Genomic DNA, 26,988 nt, shown 5'->3' on the forward strand with positions numbered 1-26,988 from the left:
ATATAACAAACTGAAGTGAGTCAGTTTTCAGTAAATTACCACTGTTTTTCTCTTTAGAGATGGTACGGGTCAGAAACAGGAACCGAGAAAACACAGCCACCCTCAGTGTAAGTGTATCTTTGGACATCTCATTTGTGAGATGGTGCTTTGTGTCAACCTTTGCATTACAAAGAGTCTGTGAATTTTCCACTGCGGTCTGGTCTGGTCCTCTGCCAGATAAGTGTGGCTTAGTAGAGCTGAATGTGTGAGAACTGCAGCACAGCAATGAGCAGATCATGCTAATAGGCATTAGCTCTCACACCACACACCATGCATGGCATCCTTTAGCAATCTTACCGCTCCATCAGACATCTTCATAGCGCTTGTCCTGCTGCTCTGAGCACTGACATGTAATTATACAGTCTTGTGTCTTCATCTATTTTTTGGTAGTAAAATGACAAGTGTTTTATAAAATATACTGAAGGTGTTACAGAGTGTTAGAGTAATGGTACATGATTACAGTATCCATCTACCGTACGTATCTGTAATTACTGAGTATAAGAGTAATGGTACATGATTACAGTATCCATCTACCGTACGTATCTGTAATTACAGAGTGTAAGAGTAATGGTACATGATTACAGTATCCATCTACCGTACGTATCTGTAATTACAGAGTATAAGAGTAATGGTACATGATTAAAGTATCCATCTACCGTACGTATCTGTAATTACAGAGTGTAAGAGTAATGGTACATGATTACAGTATCCATCTACCGTACGTATCTGTAATTACAGAGTATAAGAGTAATGGTACATGATTAAAGTATCCATCTACCGTACGTATCTGTAATTACAGAGTGTAAGAGTAATGGTACATGATTAGAGTATCCATCTACCATACATATCTGTAATTACAGAGTGTAAGAGTAATGCACATGATTACAGAATCCATCTACCGTATGTATCTGTAATTACAGAGTAAAGAGTAATGGTACATGATTACAGTATCCATCTACCGTACGTATCTGTAATTACAGAGTGTAAGAGTAATGGTACATGATTACAGTATCCATTTAAAGTGATTTTTCCCTCCCCAGCCCTCTGTAGACCCAGGGGATGAAGTGACATACATCTCAGTAACTGCAAAGGCCAGGAATGCGGCTCCTTCACCTACCCAGGTCATGCCATTAGGAATCATGGTAAGGGCCTGGAGACCTGAACGTAAACTGAGACTCATCCATCAGGAAAGAATATTTGTATGAAATTATAAATTTACTTGAGTTGCACAAACATTGTGGTATAAATGAAAATGCATACATTTCCTTTGGGTTTATCCAGCTTGGAAACAGTGTTGCTGCCGTCCTTAAGATAGTACAGCCTAGTAACCCTGTATGTTCTCCCTTAGAGCTCAGCCGACCCAAATGTGATCTACAGTTACACGACCTCACAGAGGAAAAAGGTGTTTCCCTTTCAGTCCTGGAGCCTCACACTGTTGTTGTCTTTAGCTAACAGGCATCTATGCCCCGTTTCACTCAGGATGTGAATAAGTTACTGGTGCACTGATGTTCACAGACTAATGTACAGACACATTAAGTTTTGAGTATGGCTGTAATGTTATACATTCATGTGCAGTATCATTTTGTATAAAGTTGAAAAGGCTAATTGTCCAGATTGAAAGTCTCTACTTTGGCAAACTCTAAGTACCAATCAAAAACAGATGTAGCTGTTTCCAAAATATGTCACTGTGCACTGTCAGTCAATCAGTGCAATGACCCACCTGCACAGCTGCAGCCCCAAAGCTGAAATGCACCTCTAGCTAAACTCAGACCTTCTGTCTGCTTCCCCAGGCTGCAGCAGATCCGCACGAGGTCGTCTACAGCGCCGTGGCTCGGAGATAGAAAGCGGCAAGACGCCTCCAGTCCCTGACAGATGGGCCCTGAAATGATGATGTTGATGGTCATTGATATACTGAAAGAGAATATCAAAAGCTGTTTATGATTTACATTGTGTTTTGTTTTTAATACGAATAAAAAAAATATTCTATATAGCAAACCGATTCGTTGTTTTTGGGCACGGTCCGGAGCTATCACACTAGACTTTGGGGGTCAAACTTGCTCGGGCACGGTATGGATCCGCTACTGTTACTACACCCTAAGAGGGAGTTTCCCTTGGAGCGGGTGGAGCTTGGTCACTGCTCCACCAGCCCGTCATGCTGGGGATGAAGGGGAGAAGTGTTGGTCTTCACGATCCCCAGCAGCCAACACATCTCACTGAACAGCTATGGTGTGAAATTCCCCCCCTGGTAGCTGTGAAGCTTCTCTGGGGCACTGAAGAGCTACCGCTGCTGTGAGGGTGGAAGTCTGGTCAGGGATCACGTATGCCTCAAGCCACTTCCATGGGCACCAGTATGTAGCAGTTCCTGGCCTCCATGCAGGGCAAGAGGCCCAGGACATCCACCCCGACACGGTGCCCACCAGGTATGTCTGCAGCCTGGGCCTGCTGGTTAGGACCCTTCTGAATCTTGCAAGTGTTGCAGCAATGCACACACACATCAGCATCCTGCCAGCCCCGTAGACTTCGTGCGGGACACTAGTAGCTGCTGCAGCTGTCCTGCGCCCTCCAGTGATCGAGTATCCAGTGATATTACAGCAGGCCCTCATGTTCCTCCAGGGTGTCCCACTGGGAGTGGTAGAGCTTGGTTTAAAAGCCAGAGAATGAGATCACCTCCCAGCCAGGTCTACACCCCATCCAGCCACTCCCTGACCCTGGCCAACATTGGGTCAATGTACTGGTCCAGAATGAGCTGTTAGCAATTGGTGTCCTGGTGGGCCTGGTTGTCGGGCATTTTGTGGGCAGTGGCTACTATTCTGGTGAGCTGGTCTCGCTCCTCCACTCAGCAGGAATGGTGGCAGGTGACAGTGGCGAGATGGGGTGTCCTCGTTTCCAACAGCTTCATCAGGCGATGATGGACCAAGATATCAAACTCTGTCAGCACCTCCAGTCCACAGACCTGCTGTCACTCTGGGCTGCAGTAGTTCAGGAGCCACATGAGGGACGCGAGAGAGGAGGTAGGTATGGAAGTTCTGCCGACCTCATACACAAATACTTACTCTTCACTTGGTCCTGCCTGTGAGAGCACTGTGCTTAGCTCCTCTTTGCTAGCATCCGTATCCATGATGAACAGAGGGTGGGGGTCTGAGTAGGCTAGCACAGGAGCCAAATAGAGCTAGATAAAAGGTGTTTTGCAGGAATCTGTCCAGGGAAAACCACTTCCCTGCTCTGTAGGACAAGTGCAGGGGCTTTTCAATGCTGGTGAAGTCCCTTACGAAGCGTCAGTAATATGACACCAGCTCCAGGAAGCTCCGCAGCCCCACCACAGTCTGTGAAACCAGCCAGTTCTACACAGCTGCAGTCTTCCTTGGATCATTGGCCACTCCCTCCCCACTGATGACCTGCCCAAGGAGGGAACATTTCTGGGGGTTCAGCCCCAACCCTGCCCAGTGGATATCTGCACCAGGGAAGTGGGCTGGCAGTTCATTCTTGGCAGTGAATATGTCCTGGAACGAGTCCATAAGAGCCTTGAGCTTATGCCAGTGCTCTGCCATCAGGTTATGAGTGCTGCACTGCCACAATGCCTGGACAGCCTGGGCTGTTTTGGGAGACTCTCCTGCCATAGTGCTGCTGTTCCAGGCTGTTCCAGCTGAGGTTTTGACTGTATTGCTGGTGATGGCTTTACCATGGGAGCTGCGGGTCACCCTCTTCCCTCACTGCAGGGACATCTCTCTGCCTCTCATCCTCCACTGCTAACACTGGTCGCCACTGTGATGTTGGAGGACTATCACGTCTGCCCTGAGGTCGAGGGCTTTACCTGGCACATCAGGGAGTGGCAAACTAGCAAGACTAATCTGATGATACAACGGTCAGCCATGTCTAAACCTCCTGCACCAGTGTGTGTCTAGTCAGCCGCTGCGTTTTCCCCTTTGTTTTCCCCTTCATGACCATGCGCTTGACTATCACCAAGGTCAGCTGGACATTTGCTGCCTCCCAGCTGGTTACTGTGGCCCTGTCGGTGTGCGGCAGCACACATGGGTAGAGCAGGGTGATGGTGGATCCCGTGTCCAGCAGGGCTTGGCAGGGCATCCTGTCCACCAGGCAGTCGGCATACAGGCTTGACAAATCAAATAATAAAAAAAGAACAATTATGTTTTTATGTGTGTTCAAGATTATTTCATTAATTGTCTGGCCTTTGTTGTACAACAAACATTAAATATGCATTACTGCCAAAAAACAGATAATATTACACGTTGAGGACGGCTTCCATTCATATACATGTACATTTGTGGGGAGACGCCACTGCGGTAACAGCGGATTCTTCACTTCCGGTACTTTGCCGTATCACTCTATAGAAGCGGCTGACAGCCTTGCTGACATAAAGGGCCTATTTGAAATGTTCCTGTTAACTAGTGTGCCAAATCTGCACTGTGTTTAACATTAATTATAACATCACATCAAAGAAACATTTTCAATACACTTGTATGATAATGATTGTTTTCTCATATGCACATGCCCCAATTCAAAACACTGCTTTTAATAACTTCTTTAAGAAATGACAAAAAGGGAGACTGAAGTGTATCAAACAAAAATACTAGTAATATACAAAGATGCTGTCATCCTCATGTGGGGATCTGAACGGGCTGGTAGGAGTAGTTGCATGGGACTGGTAATTACACTATATTGGTAACCACTTGAGCCAGGTCATATGACCTACCAGGAAGTTATAAAAGGCTGCCAAGATAGAATCTCATTCTCTTGCTGCTGTTTTAAGACTGGACATGGGGTGGGTTTGTCTTTCCTGCGGGTAAGTAAAGGAGGAGGAGGGTTGTTTGTTTGATTTTAATTTTACCAGGATGATTGCTAGCAGCGTGTAGCTCTTCATGGAGGACGCGGAGGTGACTGTTTGCAATTTTATCATTTGACGTGATCCCCTACGAGCTGCTGGGCTACAGACACTGAGGCTCTGGTAACTTGGGTTATACTGTGGGATTTAAAATGATCTATGTTTCTTTGATGTTGATTATGTTTCTTTGTACCTGTAGCATTGGAACGCTTCCTCTTGGTGTTACTGTGCTGCAGGGGCATTAAGCATTCCTGCAGTGGACTAGATCAGCCACTGTCTTATGGTTATTTGATAGGGTTTTTGGTTTTCTTTTATTAGTGCCCTGGTTGCTGCTGTGGGCTAAGTTGTAAGTGTAATTGTAGTATTGTATTTTGGGCAGTGGACATCGGCTGCTACCCTCCCCTTATGTTTGTACATGGGGTCTTTCTGTACAAGGCCCGATCCGCACAGGCTTTCGCTCTCTGCTGCTGGGGTGCCACACTGAGCAGACACTGTACTGTTGTGTGTCGCGTTTGTCGTGTTGCATGCTGTGTGCTGTTGGGTTTTGCTGTTTTCTTTGTCACCAGGGGCCTCCTGAGCTGAGAGCTTCGCGTGCCGATCTGACCCCCCAGCAACATTCTTTATTTGACTAATTGATTTTAGATATTAGTAATAAAACCCAATTCACTCCACTTTATTTGTACATGCCTCTTTGTTGTCCCTTTGCGGGGAGGATTCAAACTTAGCCATGTCTCAGAAGGAGCATTAGGGGTTCCTCCTACCCTTACCAGGAGGTGCTGTAGTCAGAGCAGTGTGGGTATTCTGTGCTTTGGGCACCACACTCACAAAATCATCCACATCCAAGTCGGAAAAAAGATGAACAAACAGCTATATATACAAACCCACGTGTATATATATACTGTATATATGCCCACCAGTCAGTCTGATCCCTAGTCCTGTCTTCCTTAGCTGAGCTCCATTATCTGGGGGACATGGTTCCTCACTGTAAGTTGCAGACATGCTTTGGAGTAGTCGGTTATCAAACAACTGCGGGAGGGGCTGAGTACGTTCTTCATGTCTCAGAATATCTGCTCGCAGAAGTACACTGACCCAAAGACTGACAGCAAAGCCAGTGCAACATCTTGGAAACTGAACTTCCCTGGTGCAGAAGCCCAGCAGGTGAAGATCCAGGTTGTGTGATCTTGCATTGCTGTGGTTCCTAGTTGTTTCTGTAGCTCTGAAAACATTTAGTGTTAAACCCTTCAGCTCTATCGGCTGCATTTTCATGTCTTGTTCATCCAAACAGACCATCAAGAGAGAAATCCAATTTGTGTCCATCAAGGTTGTTGGGTTTGATCAGTAAAGAGGACATCGGTCCATTCTTCTGGAAATCCCCAAATTGTTTTGTGAACTCCGACTCAAACTGACTCATGTATTTGTATATTTCAGTGGTGTAGATGTAGTGCTGCAAGGACAGCTGTCTTGTGTGTCTGAAGTAGTGGAAAGTGGAGGTACAGTAACATCGCTTGAAAAGATTGGTAGCTTTCTGAAAAAAGCTGCCGCTGTAAACATGCCCAAAAGAGTTTGCCCTGGACTTTGCAGTTTGGTCATAAACGTGCACATAAATGGCCCACTGGAGGTCATTGTGTGGGGCTCTGGCAGTGCTCCTCCTGTTCCTCCTCACAAAAGGAAGCATAAGGAGAGAGAAATGTGGTCATCGCCTGCAAAACCATTCCCTTAAAGGGGGCTTTTCTTGCTGTTGTCCCTCCTCTTCATCTGTTGTTGCTTCCATATGCACCAGATCAGGTGAAATTGATTCACCATCGCTTACACCTAAACCTTGCGGAGAGCCTTCCCAGACGAGTTGAAGCTGTTATAGCTGCAAAGGGTGGGCCGACTCCATGTTAAAGCCTATGTGATAAGAATGGGATGTCAAAGTTCATCTGTGTATAAAGGCAGGTGTCCCAATACTTTTGGCAATATAGTGTATATAAGATGTATTTATGTCCCTTCACATTGTACTCTTACGTTGTGTGTGTTGTCGGGTCCTGTTTGTCATTGCTGCTGTAAAGGCAAAATTTCTCTTCCAGGGATTAATAGATCTCCATCTCCATCTCATCACTCCTATGTTTGAGTGTGATCCATGGCATTACACCTGAGTGGAGGATTTAACATTTCTATTCTGGTATTTTAGCAATCCAGAATTCCAATTTGACTGTAAACTGTCAGTATTGTATAATGTTCAGGACAGGCTGATCTCCATTTTTGATATTGACTGGTAAATGTCAGTAATTGTTGGTATTCTTTGACGAGTTTAACACAAATTGGTTGGATGGTTTTACTGTACCGAGTGCTTCTGTAAAGTCTTAAATAAAGTGAGTGATTTGACAGAGTGAGTCTTGCTGTGCTCCCAGTGCCTGTGGGCAGCTTGTTCAACTATTTTTTGTCAACTGAAAGCCATTTCATTCAATCTGTGATGCCAACATGGACATAATGATTCAGTCATTTTGAGTTTCTCATGCACGATCAGTGTTATGACAGAACACTTGGGTGAGTTCCAGAACTCTTTATTGGGGAGAGAGAGAATCAGGTCCAAATATCGAGCAGGGTTACAACCAGAAATCAGTCCAAAGCGGGTTACCAAAATCAGGGGATGATCCGAGAGGGAGGTCGTTAAGTCGGGGAATCCTGGAGATCTGTCCAATGACAAGGACGACACACACGAGAAGACACGAGGGTAGATCAGGGCTGGTTGGGAGGTAGGTAGGAGTAGGAGGCGTGGGCAGAGGAAGTAGGCAGAGTCTGGCGGAGAGGAGCTGTAACAAAGAATTGGGTTAGAATCGCTCGGAAGCTGCAGGATCTCCATGCGGATTTACGTGGAGCAGTCCGGCTGGTGGGGCACGAGCGGTCTTAGCTTGGGCGGATGTGGGACAGGAGGATATGTAATCGCTGATATCCGCCTCCAGGGAAGGTCACCAGTACTAGTGCTTCATCAGCTCTGTGGTTTGATGGATATTTGGCTGTTTCTCTGTTTTCATCTATCCATACTGATTACAGTTCTGACGATTGGAAGAAGCCTCTGCACTGGCTTGTCATTACCTCCCTACTCTCCAGTTATTTCTCAAATCTCATGACTTGGACAGTGTGACTTGGCACTTAACCATCTCTCCTATTTGACTCTTCCTGCCGGCCCTTGGAGGATGGGCTCCCCCTTTGAGTCTGGTCCCTCCCAAGGCTTCTTCCTTCTTGGGAGTTTTTCCTTGCCACTGTCACCTATCACTTACTCACTGGGGACTTTGGGTGAGGATGCTGTAAAGCGCTTTGAGACAATGTAATGTTGTGATAATGCTCTATACAAAAATAAATTTGTTGTTGTTGTTGTACAGTCCATAACAGGGCACATGTTCATACACTAAGGGCAATTTAGAGATCAGCCATTTCACATAAGTGCATGTCTGTCTTTTTAGGGGGCATTAAGTGTCAAGCGCTTGTTCTCTGTGCCACAAAAAGCATTATTTAATGATGAAATCAAGTAATGCCTTGCTAAATTTGTCGACAGAAAGACTGTCATGACCAGCGCGTCCAGTCCTCGATGTGCCACGCCCCCTCATCATCCACGTGTGCTTCCCTGATTGTGCCCAGCTGTTCTGTAATTTCGCCCTGTCTTACGTATAACGGTCCACGTCTTCCTCTGTTGGTTGTCCGTCATTGATGTTAGTCGACGTATTGTAGTGATGTTCGCCCTGTCTACCCCGATCTCTCCCCGAATAAACCCCGGTTATCCTGTGTTCCGCCTGCCTGCCTCGTCCTTCACCGCTTCCTGCCTGCCTGTTCACCGCGATCGTCACAGACAAACTCCACTTTGCTTTCTTTCGCGTACAGAAATGAAACGGAATGTTTCATTTCGTGCAAAGAATTGATATTAGTAGAGTAATCACTAGCTAATTAGGAGCATAACAAGAAACCTCTTTACGACAGACAGTTGACCAGTGATTGTCCTGTCCTGGCAGTGCCCCTGAACACTCAGTAGAGCGAGTTGAGTAACTGTAGCTCCACCTGTAGCTGAGATTTGCAGACTGTCTCTGATTGAATGTATTAATCCATTCATTATCACCATTTTATTGGAGTATTCTGAATGCAGGCTACCCAGTGTGTGGGCTGAACTGCCGGGGACAGTGTGTGGGCTGAACTGCCGGGGAAAATAGTGACACTAATGAGTACATACAACAGGAAAAGTATAAACCCAGAAGTTATTTGTATTTTTATCACATTTAAATTCAAGTTAATGTAATTACACGGGTCTGCAAAATCAAAGTCGGGGCTCCACCTTCTGGTCATTAGAAAGTACTACTTCCCTCATGGGCGCACGCCTACCACGTGCCCTTTGTGAATCAGCAAAAGGTGAAATGCATTTTGTGCTGCCTTTTGTGACTCAGCAAAAGATAAAAAGACTCAATGGGCTAAGCCTGTGTGTCTGTAATCAGAAGGTCGTCGGTTCAAACCCAGCCTCAGCACATCTGCGGGTCATTAAGCAAGACCCTTAACCCCCAGCTCCCTGGGCAGCGCTACGGGCGGCTGCCCTTTGCAGACAGCTTGGTCTCCAAAGAAAATAGAGCAATTTGAGGGAGGCGTAAAGACAATTTCCCCACGGGGATCAATAAAGTATGGATTACTTTTATTATTACTTCAATTAAATTAGACATAATACATTTACACACATTTCCACAAAATGTTGTTCTTAGTGTGAAATATGAAAAATCTAACTTGTCTGATGTCTGAGGCTCCCATTACCAAGGAATAATATAGTTTACCTACAGCTGATGTTAACATGTCTCCCCGTTTCATAGGATTGTGTTCTGAGAGGAGGATTTTTGTGATAAAGAATGATTATGGTTAAAATGAGCTTCCTGATTATTTCCACAAGGGGGCGAGCTCTGCATATCACCCTGCACACTGCTGTTGGTCTTGTCTACTTAATATGCACCATTGTAGCTGTGATGAGAACATGGAGCTACTGCAGTAAGTAAATGAATCATGGCCTTTTATCTCAGACTAAATCCGAATGATGAAACCAACCACGTTGAGGCTGGAATGTCTGTCATGTTTAATCATGCTGTTTTAATTGTGATTTGAGCATCTGTGATGTCATCAGTAAAGACCATTTCCATACAGTATTAAACAGGTTGTGTGTCAGGAAGAAAGACAGGAGAGGTGAAGTTAGATCCCCTACAGTGTTTATACATGAAACAAGGAGAAAAACAAACATTACTGGCATCAGAAAACAAAGGAATCCTATTCAGTTAAGATATCGTGAAAAGAAGCTCACCTTTTCACCACAGCGTGAGTAAGGGATCATCCACACACCCTGTAGTAACTGGCCATGGTTTGGGTCACATTGCGCACTGTCTGTTCCCCATTAGCAGTTATCCAGTGTGGGGTCAGGAGGAACCTGGAGCAGAGGGCAGGGGATGGACAGGGACCCAGAGACACACACAGACACAGCAGGGAATGTGGAGAGAGCAGACAGCTAAGCTGCAGGTCCTTGGGGGAGGCAGAGAGAGAGAAAATACAAATGACACAGGCAGACAGGAAGTGAGGTAACGGTGCTCACAGTGTCACAGCGCCCCCTGCTGCTCAGCCAGATAAATGTGTCTTTTTTCAGGGAGAAAAGGACAGTGGGGCCAGAAGATGTAATTAGGCCAAGTTTGCATCGGTGAGGAGGAGGAAGTGACACGAGCAACATCTTCCTCTTTCATGCATTCTGTTGTTCTGATGGATACAGTTTTTTCCCTTTATCTTTCTAAAATGCTCTTGTCACTGTTGGATGGTGCTGGTCAACAAAATAGGTCAGATAGGGGGCTGCCTAGGGCTCCATCTTCTGAGGGGGTTCCAACTTAGCAAATTGCCAGCACCAGCCCCTGTCCAACCCCCTCTCCATCCCCCCCTCCCCCCACGTGGATCATGTACAAAACCAGGCAAGGAAAAGTAACACTCGGCGCTAAAGTTTGAATATCGTCTAGGGCTTCGACCGGCACAGCTGTAGGATATTGTACATTGGTCACTGCAAAATTTTGTTTCTAATGTATAAAATAAAGATTCACTCTAAGTATGTGATGGAAAATTTGCAGCATGTTTACTTGCAAACAGATGTATTGATGTACGTGTCACTTGAGGCCGGGTGTGAAGTTTGACACTTTATCACTGCTGGCTTTGGCAGTTTATTCCCCCTTTGAAGCTGGTGACCCACACTTACCAACACGGCTCTCTGTACAGTTTAGCAGAAGTGAAATGCAGGCAGGTGGCCGACAGCCGAACAGAGGGGCGTATGCAGGCTTTGCTGAAGGCGATGCAGCTTAAGATGGTTTTGTGGTAATAAAACAGGCTGTTTTTAAGCCGTGTGTCTGCGTCATTTTGTCACCTCTCTGACACAGTCATGTGACTCCACACGCAAAGATAAACATCTCAAACTCTTTGGACATCTGGTCGTATTAATAAGACTAATGAAGATGAAGCATATCGTATACAACCCCCTACTGGGGCAAAGCTCACTTCACCTTATTCTCTGAGGTCTTAAGTTCAGTTTGTGACTTTAGTTTGATACTGAAGTCACCCTGACAGCAGCGGATTGTTAAAATGACCAGGGGAGACATATAAACTCCTTCAGGAGCATTTTTATACCGACACCCCAGTAACTTCCTTATGTAAACTGTGCTGCCGACAGTAATTAGCCAAACTAAAGCTGATTAGAAAATGCCTCCATCTAAATTTGCAGCTTCATCATAACCAGCTAATTATTGTAGTTGCAGTGAATTAAATCAGGATGATTTGGGATTCTGCAGGGATGTAGTTTCTGGATCCTGTGTCACGACTGGCTTTCATACTTTAAGAAATATTTATCGATCTGATATAAAAGTTATTAACTAGCATGTAACACTGGTGTCTTGTATACAGGAGCAGAGATAACAGCAAAGATGTCTGTCACTTCTCTACAGAGCCTTGATGACGACTCATATGAAAGATGCAGAAACTGCTGAGAAACTAAAAATAGTTGCCGTTAATTCATTGCATTTGTGTCTGTGTGTGTCTGTTTGGCTGGGTTTGTGTGTGTGTGGGTGTGTGTGTGTGTGTGTGTGTGTATGTGTGTCTGTGTGTGATGTCGTTCCTTCCCTCTCTACCAGCCCCCCTCTTTAATGCACTGACACATTCAGAATGAGGACAGACAGTCAGTTTATTACAGATGGATAGAAACAGATACAGCTAAAGGCCACAATCGACACCCAGACATGGCTCCTCTCCTCTTCCTCCTCTTCATCGTTTTTATAGCGGGACCAGGTAAAGCCTCCAATTTTGTTCACTGTCTGTTTAACTGATTAAAAAAAGACGATAAAAGCAAGTATTTTCTTGTTAATCTTGCACTTTGATGAGCAAATTAGGTATTCGTTTCGTATTGATATATTATTATTCTCTGTTGTAGCTTTTTCTTTGAAAGTAACATAACGGCATATTATCCTGAGCAAATGAAGCTTTCAGCCACTGACCATAACTGAGTAAACTACAGACAAAGCTGTTATCAGAGTGTAAATCCACCATATTTGCTGATTTTGCTCAAATTCATCAATTTAGTTCATGAAACAGCAAACCGATTATGATTGCAAAGAAAAATTGACGGGAAAATATCTGGTATTACAATGACAGACTAGTGTGGGCCACGTTTACCAGTGTGGACATTCTCCTTTCAGATTATGTTACTGAAATGGCTTATTTAGGATCCCTCTGGCTGATTTGTATATTTTCACTCAGTGTTCACATGTAATACTCTCCTCTACTGTCTTCTGGAATTCATTCTTTCGTCAAGTGCTTGGGGCGACTGTGTTGTGAAAGCTGCTGCATGAAAATGAATAGACTTGAATTAACCGCTGTACTGCAGGACAGCTGGAGCCCCCAGTCATGTATACAGATCAGCAGGTTACTGTTATTAAGTGCTGTTTCTAAGCTTGTATACTGACATTCTGAGGGACTGAAGCTTCTTCCCTGCAGCGTTCCTCATGTCACCAACTCATATTCAGCACGGCTCCATTATCACTGTTAGTGCATTATGTGTATGATACTGTAGAAAGGAGCATGTTAGACTGCAGAGGTATTCTGACTGTGTAGATGTAGATTATACAACATCGGCTGATCGGTGAGCTTTTATTTGTCATTAGCTGGAATGTCATTCAGATCCTGCAGTATAAGCAGATCTTAGTTATCTATTACACTGATGTGAAATCTAAATGAAATATTAACCAGTTCTTAGGGTGTCTAAAAAAAGATAAAATACAGTGAAACTGACATCATTTGAGATTCCAAATCAGAATCAGTGAGTTTAATAGATTGTAATCTGGTCTAACAGGTAGAAAAATGGAAATCCAAGAATTTTAGGTCAAAATAATGGCCAAAGTCTGAAAGAATGTAGGATAAAATGTTTACCAAAAGCAGACAACAGTCCATAAGCAGAGTGAGAAGACAGGCTTGGTTCTAGAAACCAGCAGTAGTGGTTATCTATCTGTCTAACTATATAATTAGTTTTCTAAAGACTGTGACACGTTACTGACAGGTTAGTTGTTTTTCTTGTAGCCGTCGTCCCTGTAAAAAGCAAACAAACGACATTAACAGGATCAGCAGGAGGATCCATCAGCATCCCGTGTTTCTATGGTCAGCAGTATAAAAACAGTGTGAAATCCTGGTGTAAAAGGAAAGAAGCGTCATCCTGCAGCATTGTGACACGCAGTAACAGGGTGTCCATCACTGATGATCCCTATAACTTAGTCTTCATTGTGACCATGAGGAACCTGCAGAAGTCAGATGAAGGCAGTTATTGGTGTGCTGTGGATGAGTGGGGGGTACATAAGGCCACCTCTGATGAAAAATACAGTTTGATTACTACAGGTATGTTGTTTATTCTTCTATGTTGTTTAAAAGCACCTTCATTTGCAGGACCTTGCAAAAAATCAATTGCATTATGAGCAACATAACAATTATATAAAAATATTTCCTTCTAAATGTGATAAAATAACATTAAAAACGGTAGAGGGATACAGCTAGAAACAGGTGTACAGCTAGAAACACAAAAGGCAATAAAGACAAAGTGCAAAGACAGTGTGAACAATATTGATCAAAAAATAAAGAAAGAAATGAAAGTGAATCAGCATGTGGTGCATGTGCAGGTGACATAATGACAGACTGGTGCTGCCTGTTTTTACAATGAAACGCCGTCCTGACGCCTCCTGGCTGGCGGTGATGGCTGCTGCATCGGGAGGATTCACGCCTCCTCTTTGATCTTAAATATTCCTACAGGAGCCTGAATACCTGGACATTTACACACGGCCCCCAATAGTACATGTGCAAATGTATGTATGATAAGCAGATGGAAGCTGGGTGATTCATACACTTTCCAATGATAATTCTAATACTGACTGTTTGTTTTCCTACAAGCTAAAGAGAGAAGTTCCACCCTGAAGACCTTCAGTTATTTAAGAGGACAAACGGGAGGATCCATCACCATCCCGTGTTTCTATGGTCAGGAGCATAAAAACCGTGAGAAATACTGGTGTAAATCAGGAAATACCCCCGCCTGCACATCAGCTATTAAGGCGACACAAACCATCACCGATGATCCCAATAACTTAGTCTTCCTAGTTACCATGACGAACCTGCAGCAGCCAGATTGGGGAAATTATTGGTGTTCTGTGGGTGAAGGAGGGACTAAGGAAATATCTGACAGTCTCTTCTTCCTGGTTACTCCAAGTAAGCTAATATAATCTCTGTCGTATTAATGTCATTGTAATTTCACCCAGCTTCAGTTTATTGGTCCTAATAATGAGGGTGCAAAAGCATTTATCTATCTTCTGCGAAATTCATCAGGTTTTAAATCATCTCCTACATCTTTCTTTGACATTCCTTGCCTCTGTTGTAAACAGACCCCAGTCTCTGCATAAAACTCAGGCCTGTTAACCCTTTATTGACCTGGACGTTTCATCTCCTTTGGCTGTTCCTTACTGATTCTACTGTCATAAGTTACCAGCATGTTCATTCTGTATTCTTATATGTTTCTGATGCTCCGTCATTCATGTTCTCTCCCCATAGATGCTCAGAGTGTGAGGACTGAGACCTGGGTTTCTGCTCAGAGAGGAGGATCTGTCACCATCCCATGTTACTATGACCAAAATTCCAAAGATAAAACCAAATACCTGTGCAGAGGATATGAATGGGATTCCTGCTCCAGAATAGCACAGTCAGACGGGGAACAGAGTAGAGGGACAGTGTCAGTCTCTGATGACCGTGACCAAATGTTGTTTAATGTGACCATGAGGGACCTGCAGGAGGAGGACTTTGACTATTACTGGTGTGCTGTGGAGGCGTCTGCAGCACAAAGCCATCGTGCCTTTATGCCCCTGATAGTCCGGGAAGGTAAGATGTCGGTTCCTGAAGGTGCTTCTGTTTGACCCTGAGGCACACAGAGGGAGAGAGCTGTTCCTGGGCTGTGATTAACACTAAATCACATGGCTATTTATCACTTTTCCCTATACTTTTATCTTGACTTCATAATTCTATCTATCTATCTATCTATCTATCTATCTATCTATCTATCTATCTATCTATCTATCTATCTATCTATCTATCTATCTATCTATCTATCTATCTATCTATCTATCTATCTATCTATCTATCTATCTATCTATCTATCTATCTATCTATCTATCTATCTAAATAATCCATGGTGACCTTGTGCTTCTGCCTGTCAGACTGTGATAAAGTCAGAGGGTGTTTTTCCATACAGTGTCAAGCAAAGACACCCACAGTTTAATGCTGTCACTCACAGACAGATATCAAAATATATACAGCTCTAATATGAACGCAGGCTGAGCAACTGAAATCTGGACCAATAGCAGACTGTAGTGAATCAGACGCTGGCTGTTTAACATGCATCCCTGCACTGTGTCTCTTTGTGTATTTACATTTGGTGCTGGTGCCACATTCTCAGTCTTCATTGACCTTGAACTAATCCAGTCGTCTTTCTTATTGTCCTTGACAGTAATTTATGTTCCAACTACACAACAGACAGAACCGGTGACATCACCGCTGACCCATCCACGTGTCACTTTGACCCCCAACATAACTGGACAGAGCTTCATCAAGTCAGATTTAAGGTGAGATTACTTGCTTGCAAAGAATGTAACATTTTTATTCATTTTTTGTAATTATCAGTGTTCTGAACTTCTTTCAGTAGCTTTTCAGTATTGCAGCTACCTTCAAAATGCTGAAGCTTTTTCAGTAACTGCTGGTTCTTTTACAAATATCCACAGTATGGTGAAACGCTGAATATGGTGAAACGCTACATCGTTAAAAAATACTACAGGTCGTCATCGACTTACGACTTATGCGACTTTTGACTGGTTGACATTACGACTGTTACGACATTAAGACTACAGATGCCTGACAGCACGACTGTTGCCCAGTGTGAGTATATGACAGTTAACCCCCCCCCCCCCCCCCCACCGACTGTCAGCAGTATGAACACCCGCGCAGGACACTCATTAGTGATGGGAATTCCGGCTCTTTTAAGAGAGCCGGCTCTTATGGCTCAGCTCACATAAGAGAGCCGGCTTTTTCGGCTCCCAAGTGGCTCTTCAGATTTTTTTGGTGCTTAAATGAATTTATTACCAAAAATAATGTAAAATTATTAGTGAAATGAATTACTATGGTTGGAAATCACATGCAATCATTTTAGCCAATTCCTCATCAATTGTTTTCTGTTTTAATGGAGTCGTAGCTTTTTGCACAAACTGTCTCATAGAGCTCTAGGTTGTAGGTCTAGGTGGTTGTGGTGCTGTACTGGATGACGGTGTAGACATTGACAAACTGGCACTTTCATTACTAGCAGGTTCACTTGCTTGTCTTTTTTCTTCCCACTGCACTGATGGATGTACAGTTCTTATGTGCCGATGCAAGTTATTTGTAGAGCCTGTTCGATATGAGATTTTAACCTTGCACGCTATACACTCTGCCTTTGTATTATCAATGTAATTGAAATGTATCCAAATTTACTCCGTTTCCTGCAGTCACTCATTTTGTCACGCGCGTCTCCTTCCCTCCTGTTTCTCTGTCTGTGCCTGTGATTGCTTTATTTGTCTATGGGTGCGTTCGATTTCACGCAGCCGTTTGCAGCGCTGGCTTAAAGCAATACATCATGGTTAGATTTTTTTGTCCGACTTCAGCCGGCGCTGGAAAACGTCACCATGTCACATGGTACAAAAACCTCACGAGAGCAAGACGACTTAAGACTTAAAACCCAAGTCGAACGCACCCTGTAGCACCGCCCCTCCCCGTCCTGCTCAGAGCAGACATGCATCTTGTGGTTGACCAATCCGTGCGGCTTGAAAAAAAAATTAAGAAAGAAAAAAAGCGGCTCTGACTCCGGCTCACAGGCGGGAGCCGGCTCAGATCGTTCACTTCAAAGAGCCGGCTCCGAGAGCCGTTTCCTTCGCGACCGATACATCACTAACACTAATTCCTTCACCTCGTGCTCAGGCTAATGTTCGCAGCGCTCATAGTACAGTATACATTCCTATCTGTTTGTATCTTAGTAGCTTAAATGGTGATTAAAAAATGAATTAATTAAAATATGAAAATAATGATAAGATTAAAGACACCAAACAATATGACAATCTTTGCATATAAAAAGACAGGCTGTCTTACCTCCTGTCAGTCGGAACCGATTGTTATCGTAAATCAATGACGACCTATATTATTTTTCTCTTTTTACAAAGACGGTATTTTCAGCTACCGGGTGTTTCTGATTGGTGTTTTTACTTGAATACTCTGGGGATGGGACTGAAAATAAAGGACTGAAAATACTTCATGGCAAACAATATTTTTGACATTTTCATTAAAATGCATCGGAGCACTTTGGATCCTGGACAGATGATCAAAATCTCTTTCTTGTTGTAGCAGGAGGAGAAAACGGGGTTTGTGCGCTATTAAGTCCTGGGGGTGAGTAGCCAATAGGAGAGGGCGCTCAGACTGTAAGGGTTACCCCGGCGATCATTTCAATTGTTGGACTCTCCGTTCGTTCGCAGATTGGTGGTCGGGACATCTTACACCCATGTTTAGCCCCTGGACGGTGTAAATGTTCCAAGCTGCGACAGGACGCCTGACGCCGGGAATAATACGGCTGGGTTTCTCCCGAGGGTCCCGTGTCTTGTGGTGCGGCGGTGACTGCTGCTCTGTCTACGGCGGCTCCGCTCTGCCTTACTGCTGCTGTTTAGTGGCGTTTGCACTGTTTCGCGCTTTGAGCGATTCTGGTTTGTCTTGTACTTCGTCCAGCCCGTAGCCGGTCGACTCATCAGCGAGTCCTTAGCTGGGGGACTGTTTGGCTGGGAGGGGGTGCGTCCATATGCGTGAGATGGGGTGTTAGAGGTGCTGATTGGTCCCCCGCTTTTCAAAGGTTTGTGTTTTCTTTTGTTTTAATTGTACTACGATTTTCTTCGTTTAGACTGCAGTGTTTTTCCTTTTTGGGTTTTGTGTGATCACAGTGTGGCAGTATGACTATTTTAAGTACCTGTGCCTTTAAATGTGCGGGCCGATTTGTATTGTAATTCGTGGTAGCGCCCTATAAAAATGGCAGTGGTTGGCTGGGGGTCGAACGCTGGCAAGGTTCTTCCGGTTACCTGACTTCGTGGTAAAGATCTGCATACGACGGATTTATTGGAGGCGGCTGTTTGGTAGGTGGCAGCGGGTACGTTTTATTCCATTGTTTCGGCTCACTTGTATTCAACCGGTGGGTGCACGTTGCTGCGGGTAAATGGTGGGGCTGGCGACTTGTAATGGGCTTGTGTAAAATCGCCCGTAAGTTCGATCTAGGTTCGTGATTGTGGGTTTTAATTAACTTGTTTTGCCTGGCGCCATCCTTTGCAGGCAACGTGGAGGGAGTTTATCCGGCTGGTTGGAGATCACTACGCCATTAAGCATTGCTGCTCTGCCTGCTTTTACAGCTGCGGTCTGGATTGCCTGTCCTGCAGTTGCTGCTGCTTTGCCTCTTTGCCTCTTTGCCTCTGCTCTTGTTTTCTCTCCTTTTTTTGTATTGAATGTGAGGGATTTTTATCTTGTGTGTTTTAAGATTCTTTGGGGTTGGGATGCCATTAGGGAGGAGGGGAACTTTGTGGTGGCATGTTGTATTGTGTGTATGCATGGGAGTTGTAGTGTTTTGTTTCAGGATGCCATCTGCTGTTTTGTCTGTTTAACCTCCTACCCTGTGTGGACCAGCCCCGAGGTTTTATCTCGTCGTGTGGATGGTGTTTTTAAATTTGGTTGTAATAAAAGATTGTAAGTGGAGCCACGTCTCTTGCTGCCGTGTATAACGGACCTGAGTACCTTTCTCTTGGAGTTTCATTTAGCTTAGGAACTATTTCCCTGGGCGCAATTCCCAGGGTGGCGTAGTCGGTGTCTTAAGGGGTGGTTCCCCTGAACTCTGAGCCCAGCGCTGCGACAACTTGGTGTAGTCGGCAGGATTTACTTCGGTCAGCAGAGACGTGTGCTCCATTTTATGTTTTTTTTTGGAACTGTAATTTGGAGGAGGCAAGGCAGCAGCAGTTGGTTTTGTGGCTATTTTTAAGTAATATCTGGATATTTGAGTGACCCATTGTTTGGTACTCCAAGCTACTCAGTTGTGCAGCCTGGTCTCTATGGTGCTATTATGGAGGAAGAATTGCAAGAATTGAGGAACCTAGTTTTGCAGTTGCGGACTGATAACGAACAGCTTCGCCAGCAGCAGGTTGCTTGTATATTTGAACCGGGTGCTACACCTTCTACCTCAGCACCTCATGCAGCCCTCTCCAGCCCTATAGTACCTGCAGGAGAGCGAGTGGTGTTTGTACCTCGGGAGCGCAAGTGCCCCATGTTCAGAGGACGTTCTGGTATAGGGTTGAATGAGTGGCTTGAGGAGGTACAGGCATGTATGCGGGCGCGGCATTTAGCTGTGTCTGATCAGGCGTTCTTTTTATTTGACCATCTAGAAGGGGAAGCTCGTGAGGAGATAAGGTACCGCTCTGGTGTAGAACGAGGGGATCCGGCTTGCATAATTGATGTTTTGCAGGAGTTGTATGGGTGCTCAGAGCCATATGTAGCTTTGCAGGAGGCTTTCTTTTCTCGGAGGCAACAAGAAGGGGAGACACTGCAGGAGTTTTCCCTTTCATTGATGGGCCTTATGGAGAAGGTGACGCAGCGGGCCCCCAGTGGCACATTGAATGCTGACGTCTTGTTGAGGGACCAGTTTGTTGAGCATGTTTTGGATGGTGCTCTCCGTCGTGAGTTAAAGCAGATGGTGCGTAGGCAACCCACGGCCACCTTACTTGATGTAAGGGGTGAGGCGATTAGGTGGGAGCGAGAAGGTTTACCGAGTAGTCGTGGCCGAAGTCAGTCTGTTCCATCAGCTTGTGGTATCCAGTATGGAGTACAGGGTAATCCCCGGGGTGTGGGTGATTCCGTCCGGGGTTCTGAGATGCGTGAGCTGAGGGAACTACTAAAGGGCCAGCAAGAGCAATTGCGCCTACTTACCCGGAGTGTTGAGCTCTTGCAGAGCTCTCATCAGCGTAGTCGTTTCCCTCGCAGCAGTTCCATCATTTGTAGACGCTGTCACCGGCCTGGGCATATTGCTAGGGAGTGTGATGGGGTTCAGGCTCCGTCTCGGTTCCAGTCTTCAGCTGCTCCCCCATTTTCTGGAGGAGAGCCTCACCCACAGCCAGCGTCGGGAAACTAGTGCCCACCGGATTGCAGAGCCACGGTTCGGATGGGGCTCCTACTGGCTCCAGGTTGGTTCCTACAAGTTTAGGCGCTGCCTCTCAACTGATGTCCCCATGTCCACATCTAGACGTGGTGTTGGGTGGGGTTATAGTGCCTTGTTTAATCGACACTGGGTCTATGGTGTCTACCATTACTGAAAGTTGTTTCATTCAGCACTTTGGACAGTGGGGTCAAGAGCGCCTTCAGGCTTGTCACTGGCTACAACTTCGGGCGGCCAATGGATTAACCATTCCTTATATTGGCTATCTCGAGTTGGAGGTTGAGCTTTGTGGTAAGTTAATGCCACAGTGTGGGGTGTTAGTGGTTAGGGACCCCCCAGGCAAGTCATCCCCCCAGGTCCCTGGTGTTTTGGGGATGAATGTGATCCGGCGGTGCTATCAAGAGCTTTTTGGACAGCATGGGCTGGGTCTATTTGAGTCACCTGCAGTATCTGCAGCCCCAGAACCTGTTATGCAGGCATTGCAACAATGCCATTGTTCGGAGGTGCCGTTCTCCAGTGGTACTCCAGGTAAAGTCAGGGTGCGTGGCCGGAAGGTATGTCGTGTCCTAGGTGGTACGATGAAGTTGATAGCAGCTACTTGTTCAAAGCAGTATGCGAGTGCTACAGTGTTATTTGAACCTACCTTCTCTGGCTTACCAGGTGGGTTGCTGGCTTTTCCTGCATTAGTCCAGGTGAGAGGAGGTACTGCTTCTGTACCGGTACTAAATGTAGGTTCTACTGACGTGGTGTTGTATCCCCGTACCATTATGGGTACTTTGAATAGTGTTCATGTGGTCAGCTTACCTGCTGGTGTTGTCGAAGTGCCCTCTGTTACTGCGGATGTAGCATCTCTATCAGTTGCCCCCGCCATGTTGGACCAGGTGGATAATTTGGACCTCTCTTCACTGTCTGCTGAACAGCAGGTTCAGGTGAGGTCCCTTCTTAGGCGGTATATCTCTGTCTTTTCAGCTCAGGATGGGGAGGTGGGCTGTACCAACTTGCTAGCCCATGACATTCCCCTTTTGGACGATGTCCCTGTGAGGCAACGCTATAGGCGTATACCCCCGTCTGAGTATGAGGTGGTCAAGGAACACATTAATCAACTGTTGGAGACACAGGTGATCCGGGAGAGCTGTAGTCCTTACGCTTCCCCAATTGTCCTTGTTAAAAAGAAGGATGGTAGTCTGCGCATGTGTGTAGACTACCGCCAGTTGAATGGCAAGACCAGGAAGGATGCATTTCCTCTGCCACGTATTGAGGAATCCCTGGATGCGCTTACTGGTGCGTGCTGGTTTTCTACCCTGGACTTGGCGAGTGGTTATAACCAGGTCCCAGTTGCGGAGGAAGATAGACCCAAGACGGCATTCTGTACCCCCTTTGGGCTGTTTGAGTGGAACCGGATGCCCTTTGGGCTTTGTAATGCCCCCAGCACCTTTCAGAGACTGATGCAAAGGATATTCGGTGACCAGCAGTGTCAGTCGTTATTGCTGTATTTGGATGATATTGTGGTTTTTTCATCCACGGTGGAACAACATCTGCGGCGGCTGGAGTTGGTGCTGGGACGGCTTCAACAGGAGGGCTTGAAGGTGAAGCTCTCTAAATGTTCATTTTTCCAACAGAAGGTGCAGTACCTGGGCCATGTGATTTCGGACAAGGGCGTCTCTACTGATCCTAGCAAGATAGAGGTAGTAACTAACTGGCAGCGTCCCACTACTGTCACGGAGCTAAGGTCCTTTTTGGGCTTCGCTAGTTACTATCGTCGGTTTGTGGAGGGGTTTGCTAAGTTGGCAGCCCCCCTGCACCGACTGGTGGCTGAGTTGGGAGGCAAGAAGCTAAAGGGGGCTACACAGGGTGCGATTAGCACTTGGACCGAGGAGTGCCAGAAGAGCTTTGAGGGGCTGAAGCTGAAGCTTACTACAGCACCTGTGCTTGCCTATGCTGATTTTTCTTTACCATTTATCCTGGAGGTGGATGCAAGCCATGCGGGCTTGGGGGCAGTGCTATCCCAGGAGCAAGGAGGCCAGGTGAGGCCAATTGCCTATGCTAGCCGAGGTTTGAGACCATCAGAGCGGAATATGTCCAATTACAGTTCTATGAAATTAGAATTTTTGGCACTCAAGTGGGCTATGACGGAGAAATTTAGGGAGTACCTGTTAGGTCATAAATGCATTGTTTATACTGATAATAACCCACTCAGTCATTTGTCATCTGCTAAATTGGGTGCTATGGAGCAACGGTGGGCGGCGCAACTGGCATCTTTTGATTTTGAGATCAAGTATCGGTCTGGGAAAAGCAATCAGAATGCGGATGCGTTGTCTCGCCAATACCCACTGGGCCGACTAGAAGTGGATACCATGGTTCCTGGCAGTTTACTCCCTGATTCCTTACAGCAAGCTTGGTCATGGGGAAAGGCTGAGGTAACCCAAGGTGCTATTACAGTTTTTCCTTGCTCTACCCCTGATTTGTGTGTGCTTCAGCAGGCAGACCCAGTTATTCAGGAAATCTTGCCATTTTGGACTCGCAAGGAACATCCTAATGCAGAGGAACGGAAACAACTTTCAAGGCCAGCATTGGCCTTGCTCCGACAATGGGATCGCCTGGTTGAAAAGAACGGGCTCCTGTACCGTCAGGTTTGTCGCCCTGATGGTGCTGAAACTACGTTTCAGTTGGTGTTGCCCGATACCTTAAAGAATAAGGTGTTGACTCAAGTACATCAAGACCATGGCCACCAGGGTGTGGAAAGAACATTGGAATTGTTGCGTCAGCGGTGCTATTGGCCAGGTATGTCTTCTGAGGTAGCCCAGTGGTGTCAACAATGTGAGAGGTGCCAAGTGGCTAAGGATACACATCCAGCAGCTCGTACTTTTATGGGGCATTTGTTGGCTTCTCGGCCCAATGAGATTTTAGCAGTTGACTACACTGTGTTAGAGCCTGCCCAGAGTGGACTTGAAAATGTCTTGGTCATGACTGATGTTTTTAGTAAATACACTCTGGCTGTCCCCACCTATGATCAACGCGCCTCCACCGTGGCCCAAGTTCTGGTAGCTGAATGGTTTTCAAAGTTTGGTGTTCCTGCCCGGATACATTCAGACCAAGGCCGTAACTTTGAAAGCTCCCTTATCCAGCAGCTTTGCGGTCTTTATGGGATCGAGAAATCTCGCACTACTCCATACCATCCAGCGGGCAATGGTCAGTGCGAACGCTTTAATAGGACTCTCCACAACTTGTTGCGTACTTTGCCTGTGTCCCGGAAGAGAGATTGGGATTCCTGTCTGCCACAGGTGCTTTATTGTTATAACACTACTCCCCATCAGGCGACTGGGGAATCTCCTTTTTTTCTTATGTTCGGTCAGGAGCCTAGGCTTCCAGTTGATTTCCTTCTAGGCAGAGTGGCGGAACCTGTGAGTGGACATGTCCATGATTGGATTGAAGAACATCGGACTCGACTACAGTTGGCCTTTGACGGGGCCAGGGGACGGTTGAAGATGGCGGCTGAGCGCCGGAAGAAGAACCATGACCAGCATGTTCGTGATCGCCCTCTAAGTGAAGGCCAGCTAGTACTCATTCGTGATTGTAGTACCAGAGGGCGTCATAAAATTAGAGATTGGTGGAGCTCTGTGATGTACCGAGTTCTAAAAACGCCTAAGGCTGGTGGAGCAGTTTACGCCATCGCACCTGTGGATGACCAGACCCAGGTCAGGCACGTCCATCGAACTTTGTTGAAGGCCATAGTAAATGTCTCTGGTGTCTGCCCTGGTAACCCTTTGCCTATGGAGTCAACATTTTCATCAGATGAATCTTCGGATGATGAGGACCTGGTGGTGTTGAGGCAGGAAGGCCTGGGGGGAGTGTCTGGTTCCTCACTTTCTAGGCCAGTGGCAAGGACATGTGCTGCTCAGAAGTCTCCTTTGCGGCCTGCTGAAGTCCCAGGCCCCTCAGTGGTTTCTCCATCAGTAGTGAGTCAGCCACTTGGTTCCGGAGTGGTTCCAGCCATGAGTCATCCTCACTCCCAGGAAGTGGAAGTGCGAAGGACAACCCGAGCAATGGCAGGCCAACACTCTAACGTTTACCATCTTCCGAGGCCTGCGGGGGTGATGGCACAAGGGACTGTAAGCTCTCTCGACCCTGTGTCTAATGCAGTTGCTGCCCTTTTTAGACCCTGGAGTTAGACTTTGTATTCCATCGTCGGGTCGACGATTTAAAAAGGGGGGGGTAGACTGTGGCAGTATGACTATTTTAAGTACCTGTGCCTTTAAATGTGCGGGCCGATTTGTATTGTAATTCGTGGTAGCGCCCTATAAAAATGGCAGTGGTTGGCTGGGGGTCGAACGCTGGCAAGGTTCTTCCGGTTACCTGACTTCGTGGTAAAGATCTGCATACGACGGATTTATTGGAGGCGGCTGTTTGGTAGGTGGCAGCGGGTACGTTTTATTCCATTGTTTCGGCTCACTTGTATTCAACCGGTGGGTGCACGTTGCTGCGGGTAAATGGTGGGGCTGGCGACTTGTAATGGGCTTGTGTAAAATCGCCCGTAAGTTCGATCTAGGTTCGTGATTGTGGGTTTTAATTAACTTGTTTTGCCTGGCGCCATCCTTTGCAGGCAACGTGGAGGGAGTTTATCCGGCTGGTTGGAGATCACTACGCCATTAAGCATTGCTGCTCTGCCTGCTTTTACAGCTGCGGTCTGGATTGCCTGTCCTGCAGTTGCTGCTGCTTTGCCTCTTTGCCTCTTTGCCTCTGCTCTTGTTTTCTCTCCTTTTTTTGTATTGAATGTGAGGGATTTTTATCTTGTGTGTTTTAAGATTCTTTGGGGTTGGGATGCCATTAGGGAGGAGGGGAACTTTGTGGTGGCATGTTGTATTGTGTGTATGCATGGGAGTTGTAGTGTTTTGTTTCAGGATGCCATCTGCTGTTTTGTCTGTTTAACCTCCTACCCTGTGTGGACCAGCCCCGAGGTTTTATCTCGTCGTGTGGATGGTGTTTTTAAATTTGGTTGTAATAAAAGATTGTAAGTGGAGCCACGTCTCTTGCTGCCGTGTATAACGGACCTGAGTACCTTTCTCTTGGAGTTTCATTTAGCTTAGGAACTATTTCCCTGGGCGCAATTCCCAGGGTGGCGTAGTCGGTGTCTTAAGGGGTGGTTCCCCTGAACTCTGAGCCCAGCGCTGCGACAACAGTTGTGGTTTGTAGTTCTTTCCTTCACCTGTGTGATTGCATGAATCCTTTGGCATCTTCTATGCTGACTTACGTTTCAGCACCTAGTTTTAGTCCGGCCAGAAGTGGCTGCTGGTATCCGGGTGGTACTTCAGGCTTATGGTGTTCTGATGGACTGACTAATATTTTTATGGCTTTAGTTTTAATAAAATTTGTGTGTTTGGAACAACGTCTCTCTGCTCTTATGGTAAATGGACCAGTGTGCCTTGGCCCGGGGGGTAGGGCGACCGAACTTTCTCAGGGTGTAACACCTTCTGGCCATTAGTACTATTGTTTGGTACCATTCGGCAGTAATTCAACACCACTCGCTACACTTGATCATTAATTATCAACCATTCTAATTTTAACACAGCAATTGTGAAGTACTCTTGGTTTATACCAAATACAAAAACTTCTTTGAAAGCTTATTGTGATTTTACATTACGGTATTAAATTGATATTTATTTCAACTTTTAACATATTCCACATTTTTTTCCATCATGCTTTCAGAGTATTGAAGGGGGGCCAGGCTTTGTGCTAAACTTTGTCACACTAAGAAATGGGAACAAACTGGAACACAGGCAGGAAGAAGATGGGGGCTTCGGCCCTTCTCATAGTGCAAGTAAAATTAGAAAAGCAGAAGGTGCATTAGCAGGGTCATGGTGACATTATTCTTACGCTTGACCTGCGGGGCCTAACAAGGGAGGGGGTCGCTGACGCTGCCAAAGTGCAACATAACAGGATAAGGTAAAAGGGAACGGGTGTGGGTACTAACGCCAGCAATTTCAAAACATTAGTTGTATGTCACGCAACTGGAAAGGTTCCAACAAGAACAGTAGATGCCCTAAACGGGGTATAAAAGCTTGACACAGACAACAGGGAGCTGCGCTTCCTTCGGTATATACTGTTTGTGCATCTGAGCGTGGCTCCTGGATCGTGATCTGTGCAAGGAATAAAGAGAGCTGACATACAACCATCCTTCGCCTCACGTGTGCATCTTTTCCTCATCAACGGACTCGGTGGAGTCTAACTCCAACAGTATCCTAGTGCATAAATATTAAGTATTACCAGATGAAACAGCTATGATTTAGTTGCTGCTTCTTCTCTGTAGCTTGTA

The 26,988-nt window shown here is 45.8% G+C and overlaps 2 protein-coding genes across 22 annotated transcripts in view; both read left to right on the forward strand.

Annotated features, from left to right (window-relative positions):
- LOC125739831 (polymeric immunoglobulin receptor-like) overlaps window positions 1–11,250 on the forward strand; it is a 61,376-nt gene extending 50,126 nt beyond the window's left edge. For both annotated transcript variants that reach the window (XR_007397341.1, XM_049010310.1), the window contains one exon: window positions 10,705–11,250. The gene's annotated coding sequence lies outside the window, so the exon portion shown is untranslated. The remainder of the gene's footprint in view (window positions 1–10,704) is intronic.
- Window positions 1–26,988, forward strand: part of LOC125739832 (CMRF35-like molecule 1) — a 70,314-nt gene that overhangs the window by 38,530 nt on the left and 4,796 nt on the right. For 5 of the 20 annotated variants that reach the window (XM_049010334.1, XM_049010326.1, XM_049010327.1 and 2 more), the window contains exons 6-7: window positions 58–107; window positions 1,080–1,181. In XM_049010334.1, the coding sequence (XP_048866291.1) occupies window positions 58–107; window positions 1,080–1,181 (152 nt within the window). The other 15 variants (XM_049010317.1, XM_049010316.1, XM_049010333.1 and 12 more) reach the window with 12 other exon arrangements.

This window comes from Brienomyrus brachyistius, chromosome 4 (genome assembly GCF_023856365.1).
Source record: "Brienomyrus brachyistius isolate T26 chromosome 4, BBRACH_0.4, whole genome shotgun sequence".
Taxonomy (NCBI): domain Eukaryota; kingdom Metazoa; phylum Chordata; class Actinopteri; order Osteoglossiformes; family Mormyridae; genus Brienomyrus; species Brienomyrus brachyistius.